Genomic DNA, 9602 nt, shown 5'->3' on the forward strand with positions numbered 1-9602 from the left:
TTTATATATACACATTTTCTTTTATGCATAATAAACCGGCATAATCTAAAACAACAAAAAACTAATATAAAGATATTAAATAATTGAGTTTTGATTCTATTTATTCTTGGTCATTACAAATTTCCTGTTATTTTAGATTCTTAAAACTTTTTTAATGTTTTTTACTCATGTTAATTTATTGCTGACATTATAATTAGGATAACAAAGAATATTTTAAATTAAAATAATCAAAATATTTTAAAGTGTGTAATTTAATTAAATAATAATATATTTATTATTTAATACAAATAAAGTAATTATAATATGTATTTATTATTTTATACAAGTGCGTTTAATACTTTCTATGTAATCTCCTCCAGAAAAAAAAATTGATGTAATAATAAAAACTTGGAAGTTTGAAGTTTTGGATGGTTAGTAGTTACAGTTGAGGTTGAAGTTGCAGCAAAGCAGAAAGGATGCATATGCAGTGGTGGGTCCGGGAGTACCGGTCTTGGACCCTAATTTCAGTTACAATCATCGTTCCTACCAATACGACGATGGCCTCTTTCCAAACGGCGCCGTTTATTAGCAGATTGGATGGAGAAGTTGTTACCGGACGTTGATGTATCAAGAAGTGCCCCGGTGGCAATGTTTCTTGAGCTAGAAGCTGCTGCTAGATCATGTATGTTTTCTATTTTCCTCGTAAACCTAAACATAACTACATTCTGTTGTTTTATGTCTCAAATAATTCTTCATTATTTGGAAGAGTATGATTTTGCTGCTGATATTTTCCAGCATTCCATGATGTGAATGAGCATGTTTCGGATGAAGCATCTGCTAATGCTACCACACCGTCACATATGATCCAAGATAACTCACCTGGTTCTGTAAAAGCTCACGGTTCATCTGCAGCAATAGTTCCTGGTAACAATGAAGTTTCTGAGCTGGGAACACCACAACATGGAAAGGATAACTGTTCTGATCAAATCATGGATAATTCAACATTGGAACATGGCTTAATTAATCCAACTGAAACGAATGTTCATTGTGCCACATCCAGTGAAAACTTCGTTTATAAGGATAATATTACAGACAAAGTCACTGGGTATACTGCTGATGCTATAGCTATTCACCTAGATGGAACTGAGTTTACACCTGCTGTACAAGATTATAACTTGAATGCTCATGTTAAGAGACTGTCAACAGAAAACATTACAAGTGACTTAAGTTCTCTAAGGAATACCGAAACATCTAATTTAACTACAACCACTTTGGTTCAGGATGCTTTGCATAGCCTTGCGGGGAGCCATGAAGCCTCAAGAAACTCAGATTTATTTTTTACTTTTCCATTGGATGAGCAGCACAAATTGAAGAAAATTCTTAATACCCAGAAACAGAGATTGGTGACTACAAAAGCTGATGTTGAAGATCTTATAGCAAGATTGAATCAAGAAATGGCTGCAAGACAATATCTTGTGACAAAGGTATCCGTGTATGTTTAAGATTTTTCATTTATTATTGAATTTTGAAATAGAATTTTTCATTTGCCACTTGCTTTATTTGTTTCACTAAATATAGTTAGGATAAATATTCACTACCTGTATGGCGTTTTTCCTTGGCAGATTGTTTGTTCAATTGTTCCCAGTTCTTAAAACCTAGAATCAAATGCCATGCCATAGATTTAGTTATGTGCCTGTGGTTCATATTCAGCGTATTGCCATTAGAAAGTCAGAAATTCATGTTGGAAAAATGACAAGAAATGATGATGTCTTATTGGGCTTTTTTATATTATATGTTCTAATTGTAGGTCAAAGATTTGGAAGTTGAACTTGAAACAACTTGACTGAACTGCCGAGAAAACATGCAGCTGGCTGTTTTAACTGAAAAGGAAGGGTTTACACAAATGCAGTGGGATATGGAGGAACTTCGGAGGAAATGCCTGAGACAGAAATGAAATTGAAGTTGGAAGAGGTTTTTTGTGATAATTTACATTAACTAGCATCTCTTATCATTGCATTTTGGTGGGCTTTTAGTGAAAAGTTATAATGTTTTAGGATGAAAGGCTGCTAGCAGAATCTACGAAAGAATCTGTCATTCAGGAGAAGCAAATGTTGCAGCAAGAGCTAGATGTAGCCAGAGAACAACTTAAGCACTTGCAAAAACATCATGATGAGTTTGAGATGAAATCAAAGACAGATATGAAGGTTCTGATAAAGGAGGTAAAATCCCTTAGAAGTTCTGAGTTAGAACTGAAACAGCAGCTAAGTGAATTGATGAAGGAGAAGTTAGATTTGGAGGTATGGTCCCTTCTGGTTCTTGGATGTTGCAACTAGCACTAATGATTATATATATATATATATATATATATATATACACACACACACACACACATTTAGACTAGGAAACTATCAAATTGACTGATTCCATGAGTTTAAGAGTAGGAAGGGGGTGAGCAGATGCAATTAATCTATTTTGACTAGTTCCTTCTAGAATCTTACTTTTTTTTTCTCACACAAATTTAAAATTGACAAGGCTACCGACTGCGTGAGGGGATCGTGAAGAGTTTGCTGCATCGAAGCTGCCATCTCCATGAATCTTTCATCAATCTTGGAACTGAGACGATTTTCCACGCAATCTTCAATTTCACGTTTGAAAACACGATTCCGTGTAGCATCCGCCAAGGCTGGTCACGCTTAAGGTTACAGGCTGATACCACTTGTTAAGGTAAATCTAGGAGAAGACGGGAAGAATTACATTACAGAGAAGAGTAGGGAAGCCAATGAAGGAATGACATCCGAATCTTTGTTAGAAAGGAAATGAAGATACAAGTGTTCTTTACAAAATTTCTAATCAAAAACTGAATCAAGCTGGTCAACCTCTACCAATGGGTAACTACCCCTCCAATCGCAGCTTCCCAGCCGGGGAAAGTTTGTTATTCTAACTACCCTTAACTAATTACAATTGAGTCCCTCTCTTGATGTTTTATTCCCTCTTATTAAATAGGTGTGATTTATTTTAAAAAAATACTCCGTATCATTTTCTCCTCTTTACTCCCTACTCTAACTTAGTTTGTAGCTCCACCATTGGACTTACTCTCCATTGTTTATCCATTATTATTTTCATTGGCATCTGTTTCCATGAGAGCCACGCGAAGTGATGGATCTTCCAGAGTAATACAATGGCTTTGGTTTACGTGCAATATGCTTTTGGTGTCCGTATGAATTTATGATACTTTGCGTGTGAATGAAGAGTCCTGTCAAATTGATTATGTCAATAAAAAGACAGGATTCTGAAAGTGCACTTAGCAATTGTCATTGGTTATACTATGTTTTACTATGCTGCCCTATATAGCCTTCTATTTACTGCCCTCTCTACCCACTGTTTTGGTTACATGCTGTCTGCAAATATGGGAACAGGCACAGCTCTTAGCAAAAAGATGTAGAGGATGCTGTTGCTGTAGAAGAGACCCGAGATATAACCACAGAAACACTTGGAAAACTTATGATGAATTGAGGATGTTGGCGAATATGTTTGTTGACAATGCCAGTTTAAGGAAACAAATCAATTCTGTTATTCGTTGTGCTCTAAATGCAAATATCAATTCTGAAGAGGACGGGGAAGAGATCCATTTCCAACAAACTGTCCTAAGCAAGTTCTTAGAATGATAGCATGTTCAATACTACACCGTGTATCTATTACTGAGTTACTTCTCTGTTAATTATGGTCTATAAATTTTTGCACCCTTATGGTTTCACTGCCATTCTTGGCGAGCTGATTTCAGTGTCAGTGAACCAAAAAAACGAAAAGTTCCCTGCTTGTTTTCTTTAGCTGATTTCAAGCGTTTATTGTTCCGCCAAAATTGATATGAATAGTTAGTTGGAGTCATTGCGGCTAACACATCATACCAATCAATTGTAATCCACAAATCTAATACCTTGAATATAAACCTCCTCGCCTCTTCCATCAATCAATATATATATAAAAAAAAAGCAATTTTTTTTTTTATCATGTAGAAAAAGAAACAAACAGAAATAGAACTAGCTCCTAGCAGTAACAGTGCTTAAGCTGTCTGCTAGAATTAAATGAAACATTCTAGCTGGAGCTGAATCCAAAACGAGACAAGCATGATCCGAGGAATATAGCTTTTGTTTCTAATGTTACTAGACTATGAAAATTTCGAATAAGATTACTTGATCACTTGATTTCTCTGAATACTAAATAAGTAAATATACACAAAAAGGGAAAAAGAATTTAATTTTACAAAAAGAGACACTTGCACCCATTGCGGCTATTTCAGATGGCACTCTAACGCCAATTGAACTGCATAACCTGCTCAGTCGAATCTAGTAGTAAAACACAATAATGACAGTGACTGTGGTCTGGAATAATCCTCAGCTCATAAGCCAATCAACTAATCACCACCACCACCACCAAACATTCCTCCCATTCCCATCATGTCTTTGGCAGATCCCATCTGCTTCATCAAGTTTTGTAACCCGCCCATGCCACCGATTTGCTTCAGCATCTGAGGAGGGAGGACTTTGCTCATGTGTTGGGCATTCATATTTCGGGATAGGGCACTCATATCACCTTTTTTTGGTATTTTAAGCCCTTTCATTTTGCTCCATATCTTTGCAAGACGTTTGTACTCTTCCAACATCTCCATCACTTCCCTAATTTGACGACCTGCACCTCGAGCTATCCGCATCATTCGTGACTCATTCATGAGCTTGGGGTTTGAACTATCCAACTCTGAAACGTATTAGCAATTAAAGGTTAGCATGTGAGGGTATGTAATTCCAATGAGGACCTGAATCATGTATGCATAAAGTTCATCTTCACAACAATCAGAACATAATGCTTGCCTTCGTTTGTCATTGAATCCATCATTGTCATGTAACGCTTGATTTTTGCCTGGCTTTCTTTCTCACGGCCTTTTGGCATTAATTCGGCACTAAATCCGGGAAGCATAGAAAACACCTACATAAATCAACCAAGAAATTAGTTCAAATGAAATAGCAGCCATTATTAGGTGATTATATAGCAACAACCAAAGAAACACTTATTAGTGTATCTCTGTATGGCACATCAAATGTGAATGTATCAAGAAAAACAAATCAATTGAACACTTAATACAATAAGGTAAAAAGTAATAACCTGGCCGATAGGACCCATCTTAAGTATGTTCTGAAACTGCTCATACATAATCCTCAAGGTGAAGTTTCCTTCTGACAGCTTCTGAAGTAGTTCAGGTTGTTGATCCATAGGAACGACTTCCTGAATTTTGTCCATAAAACCAGACCAGTCACCCATTCCTAGTTTAAAAAGCCATTTGAAACGACTAAAGATTAAATATTTTTAGGAACTTGGACATCCATAGCATGTTCCTGATAAATAATAATGTAATGAATGAGATGAAAATAAATAATAATAATAATAATAATAAATACACACCTAATAGACGACTGACAAATGGCTTAACATCAAAAACTTCAAACTCGTCCATATGTTCTCCAGTTCCAATGAATATGACAGGACTCTTCGTTGCTGCAACACTGCACATATAAAATTAATAAGAGTAAGGTATCCAAACCACACAACACAAATTTACACATTAAATACAGACAAAAATATATACAAACACATCCATTTATAATATTAATTTCCAAATCCTTTAGATGATGTAAATTTTAATTTTTGTTGCGTAAATGAAAGATTTAAATCACAAGGGTAGTTAAAATTTACGTTACAAAATTTACAATGCACTTGCATTTATGAATGCTAGACAAGTTCATTATACTAGTAACACCGTAACACTTAAATTCGTGTATTCATTTCAACAGTGTTCATTTGCACGTAAGATTACTAGCTGTTAACTGCATTTGTTCATAGTTGCAAAAGTTGATACTTAATAGTAAATAATATGCAATTATCCTTATAACACTTACGCACTAAGAGCACCACCACCTTTTGCATGGCCATCCATTTTGGTAACAATTACAGCTCCAACTGCAACACTCTGCTTAAATGCTTGGGCTTGATCAAAAGCAGCCTGACCAATACTGCTATCCATAACAAATATAACAAGATCTGGTTTCTGAAAAACACAAATAAAATGTATTAGCATTTAATAGATTTTGGAAATAAATATCAAACACATATAGCAACAAGGGGAAATACCGTTGCTTCCGAAACTTGGCGCATTTCTTCAAAAAGAGCAGCTTCTTGTTTGTGCCTCCCACTAGTATCAACAATTATAAGATCACAGTTTTCTTTCTTGAATCTCTCCACACCTTCCACGGCAATTTTTACTGGATCGGATTCCATATAACTGTAGAGAAATGGGGGCACAACAATGCAATAATTACTTACGCATAGAAATCAAGGACAATGGAAATGCAACTGATATAGAAGGTTCCACAGACAAATAATATTAAGCACAGCATATCATAGTCAAAGCTCATCTTCAAGGACTTATAATAAGAATAAAAAGTGGTTCAATATGGATGAGCCCTTTCAAAAAACAAAGATAAGAAAAGGAAATGTGAAATCATAAGATAAGACTAAACAGATATCCTGTGGGGGAGAGAGAAAATGATAAGTTTGCTATGTGGTGGTAATATGATATCTTCCAAATTGCCCATGTATTTATAATGGACCAGCAATTTCTTTGTCCGTAATTTTTTTTTTATTTCCTTTTGTTTTTCCCCCTCTTTTTTAATGGGCCAGCAATTACATGCCTCAGACTAGAAATTGTTAAGTTGGTTTTGTTCATCAATCACCATTGATCTAACCTTGTCCTCAATTAACAGTTACTAAAATAACATAGGTAAGTAGTAAGCTTGGGATGCATTACCCAATAACTTCGTACCCCATTGCCCAGAGGCTCTTTGCTATGCGAAGGTATGGGGGATGCATTACCCAATATAAAGAAAAATTCTTCCAAAACACCATTCTACAACAACAGATCATTCTTCTAGAAGTAAATCTTAAGAAAGAACCAGCCATATCCCTTGGAATATTATTCATCTTGGTAGTTTCAGAATTAACATAAAAACTATAAGCAGCAACCACACAAGTCATACAGAAATAAAACAGCAGTTGTGCTCATCAACATCTATAACCGTGATTTTGTCACCAGGGGGGATGTATGTTGCATAACTAACCACAAAACATTAATCTACAATTTAGTCTGACTATCTCCACCACCAAATTCTTCATCAATAAGGCAACAGCACTATATCAGTGCCTACATACAATAAATACTAACCAACAATAAATGCCAACAAGCAAGCACCACCTACCTTCCATAGAAAGGGATCTTAGCTTTAGTTGCATTTTGCTTCAATTGATCAAATGCACCAGCTCTGAATGTATCTGCACATACTAGAGCCGGCTTCCAGCCTTTCTTCTGATGATAATATGCATATTTTGTACACGTTGTGGTTTTTCCAGAACCTGGATTCATTTAAAAAGCATATAAGTAACTATCAATAATAATAAACTATTTTTTTATTGTTTGTTTAAAAAGAACAGAACAAAAGCTGAGAAATGCTACATATTACTAAGGATAATGCATAAACGATGAGGACATAACAAAACGGAGCATAAAGAATACGAGAGAATGCAAACATGGGAACAGACCTTGCAAACCAACAAACATGACAACACTTGTTTTGCCCTTTTTGGGAGTGAAAGAGGGCTTCCCAGGGTCCAGAATTTTGCAGAGTTCGTTAAACACGGCCTACAAATTAGAATAGAATAATCAAGAGCATGCATAAGCAATAACAAACAAACAAACAAACATATCTCCATTTATATATTAATTAATCGAAACGATAAAAAGTACTTGTTGGATGATCCTGCGTTTGTTGTGGCCTGCAGCGAGATCGTCGAGGTTGACAATGTTCTTGATGTTGGTCTGCAGGTCGCGGACGAGCTTGAACTGAACATCGGATTGAAGAAGAGCGCGAGTGATGACGTTGAGGCAATCGTTGAGCACCTTCTCGTCGATCACCGTCGCGTTGCTCATCTGCTGGAGAGCACGCGAAATGCTCCCACCTAACTCCGCCAGAACCATCTTGCAAAAATTCAATTTCCAAATTAGGGTTTGGATATGCAACACGAACACGAAGGTTTCAGTCTCAGTTTCAGATTCAGAATATTGGTCTTTCTATTCCACCGCCGGTAAAATGAGCGGGGCATAATGGGGAGGGGGGAAAAGCAAAAACCCGTAATGGGCCTTGAGTCGTATTGGGCCTTAATTTTGTAACCCATGTCAAGTGCGTTATTAGATGATGATGTTTGGTTTTGTGGTGAGGAAAAAGAATCAAAAGAAAGAAATGGCAATCTCATCCTCATCAGAGATAGGTTGGAGTTGGAGGGTTTTGTGTCAGAGAGTTAACCCAGCAATACCAAACACGCCCTTGTTCCTCCAAATCCCAAAGTCAACTCGCTTCACTGGGTCTTCTTCTGTTGTTGCTCGCGCTTGGGACCCTAAAACGGCCTCTTCGCAAGTAAAATCGACCCAATTTATTTATTTTATTTATTATCGTATAAATGAATTTAGTGCTAATGATGTAAAACAGGAGGAGGATCTAGTGTACGTGGGAAAACTAGTGGCGGGTTCTTTTGCGGGTGGGGCTGCAATCAAGTACGGCAGTGCTCTATTCCCTGAGATAACGACTCCGAACCTTGTGCTGGCTCTGCTCCTCATTCTAACTCCTGTGCTTGTTGCTGTTTTTCTTTTGATCAAGGAAAGTCGTACAAACCCATAATACCAACCTTTTTTTTATTTACAATCCAGATCATCAAATTCGTTCTACTATGTCTCCATTATTTCTCAGAATCGGACATCTTTTCAAACAAATCAAGTTTTAGCTCGTTAATTTCCTAGCTCGGGTTATTAGTGATATCAAATTGCAGTTAACATACTATTTTTAAATTTTTCGTTAGGACAATTTATCTTTGATTTGCCAAATATTTACGTCAAATCAGGGTTTTTTTTTTTCTGTTGGCCGAGCGACCAAACTGACAACTGATAAAAATGTTTGGTTTGCTCCTTTTGGAGTAAATTACGTAGCTCTATCATGGACTATTAAGCCAACTGTAATAATACTAAAATAAAAATGGTTTTAATAATTAATTTATACTTTTTTTGGCCGGTAATTAATTTATACTTAATCACAGGAGTTCAGTTGATAATACACGCCCTGAGTTTGATAGAGAACCTGAGTTTCGATCTTAGTTTGAAAAAAAATTTGAGTTCGATTCCCCTAAAAGAGCCATCAAAAGCTTATGAGATATCCCAATCTCCCATAAAAGTCAAGTGTTCTAATTATAGTAATTATTATTATACTTAGTTTGTTATACTAGATTATATAGAATAAATTTTATGTTTAAATGTATAAACTGAAAAGTAAGTTTAATATGATTTACTTTGTTTGAATTATTTTATAATAAATTATTAAAGAAAGTATAAAATTATTTGCAATAGCTAATTTTGCTTTCAAAATATTAAATGGGTTGCGAGTAAAATAAAAAATAAAAAAACAAGGTGAGAAATATAATTGGATATTTTTCACCATAATTTCTAAAATTTTATTTATTATTTAAAATAAAAG

At 35.5% G+C, this 9602-nt stretch overlaps 3 protein-coding genes across 4 annotated transcripts; 2 read left to right on the top strand and 1 right to left on the bottom strand.

Annotated features, from left to right (window-relative positions):
* Nucleotides 1-374: 374 nt before the first annotated feature.
* On the top strand, nucleotides 375-4066 carry LOC102661173 (PX domain-containing protein EREL2). 2 transcript variants are annotated; one of them, XM_026125789.2, is made up of 6 exons: nucleotides 375-661; nucleotides 775-1463; nucleotides 1787-1950; nucleotides 2034-2276; nucleotides 2512-2867; nucleotides 3396-4065. In XM_026125789.2, exons 1-3 carry the CDS (start codon nucleotides 577-579, stop codon nucleotides 1820-1822), a joined length of 810 nt encoding a protein of 269 aa, XP_025981574.1. In that variant the 5' UTR covers nucleotides 375-576; the 3' UTR covers nucleotides 1823-1950; nucleotides 2034-2276; nucleotides 2512-2867; nucleotides 3396-4065. The 2 variants fall into 2 exon arrangements, with proteins under 2 accessions (XP_025981574.1, XP_006597115.3); XM_006597052.4 differs by having other exon boundaries at nucleotides 2512-4066.
* An 87-nt stretch (nucleotides 4067-4153) lies between these two features.
* LOC100815799 (signal recognition particle 54 kDa protein 2) lies at nucleotides 4154-8290 on the bottom strand. The gene is made up of 9 exons (XM_003545733.5): nucleotides 7829-8290; nucleotides 7624-7723; nucleotides 7284-7437; nucleotides 6160-6310; nucleotides 5928-6076; nucleotides 5434-5534; nucleotides 5137-5294; nucleotides 4845-4959; nucleotides 4154-4731 (listed from the first exon to the last, which is right to left on the bottom strand). The coding sequence occupies exons 1-9, from the start codon at nucleotides 8057-8059 to the stop codon at nucleotides 4391-4393; spliced, it is 1500 nt and encodes a 499-aa protein (XP_003545781.1). The 5' UTR covers nucleotides 8060-8290; the 3' UTR covers nucleotides 4154-4390.
* An 8-nt stretch (nucleotides 8291-8298) lies between these two features.
* LOC100527049 (uncharacterized) lies at nucleotides 8299-8845 on the top strand. The gene is made up of 2 exons (NM_001250949.2): nucleotides 8299-8495; nucleotides 8568-8845. The coding sequence occupies exons 1-2, from the start codon at nucleotides 8322-8324 to the stop codon at nucleotides 8754-8756; spliced, it is 363 nt and encodes a 120-aa protein (NP_001237878.1). The 5' UTR covers nucleotides 8299-8321; the 3' UTR covers nucleotides 8757-8845.
* The last annotated feature ends 757 nt before the right edge of the window (nucleotides 8846-9602 follow it).

Source organism: Glycine max, chromosome 15 (genome assembly GCF_000004515.6).
Source record: "Glycine max cultivar Williams 82 chromosome 15, Glycine_max_v4.0, whole genome shotgun sequence".
Taxonomy (NCBI): domain Eukaryota; kingdom Viridiplantae; phylum Streptophyta; class Magnoliopsida; order Fabales; family Fabaceae; genus Glycine; species Glycine max.

Bases quoted from the DNA above. Each gene is read 5' to 3' on its own strand.
- LOC102661173 (XM_006597052.4), top strand. From the start codon at position 577: ATGGAGAAGTTGTTACCGGACGTTGATGTATCAAGAAGTGCCCCGGTG. The intron at 662-774 runs GTATGTTTTCTA...GATATTTTCCAG, and splicing joins AGAAGCTGCTGCTAGATCAT to CATTCCATGATGTGAATGAG. The intron at 1,464-1,786 runs GTATCCGTGTAT...TTCTAATTGTAG, and splicing joins GACAATATCTTGTGACAAAG to GTCAAAGATTTGGAAGTTGA.
- LOC100815799 (XM_003545733.5), bottom strand. From the start codon at position 8,059: ATGGTTCTGGCGGAGTTAGGTGGGAGCATTTCGCGTGCTCTCCAGCAG. The intron at 5,535-5,927 runs GTAAGTGTTATA...TTATATGTGCAG, and splicing joins GGTGGTGGTGCTCTTAGTGC to TGTTGCAGCAACGAAGAGTC. The intron at 4,732-4,844 runs GCAAGCATTATG...AATACGTTTCAG, and splicing joins GGATTCAATGACAAACGAAG to AGTTGGATAGTTCAAACCCC.
- LOC100527049 (NM_001250949.2), top strand. From the start codon at position 8,322: ATGGCAATCTCATCCTCATCAGAGATAGGTTGGAGTTGGAGGGTTTTG. The intron at 8,496-8,567 runs GTAAAATCGACC...GATGTAAAACAG, and splicing joins CTAAAACGGCCTCTTCGCAA to GAGGAGGATCTAGTGTACGT.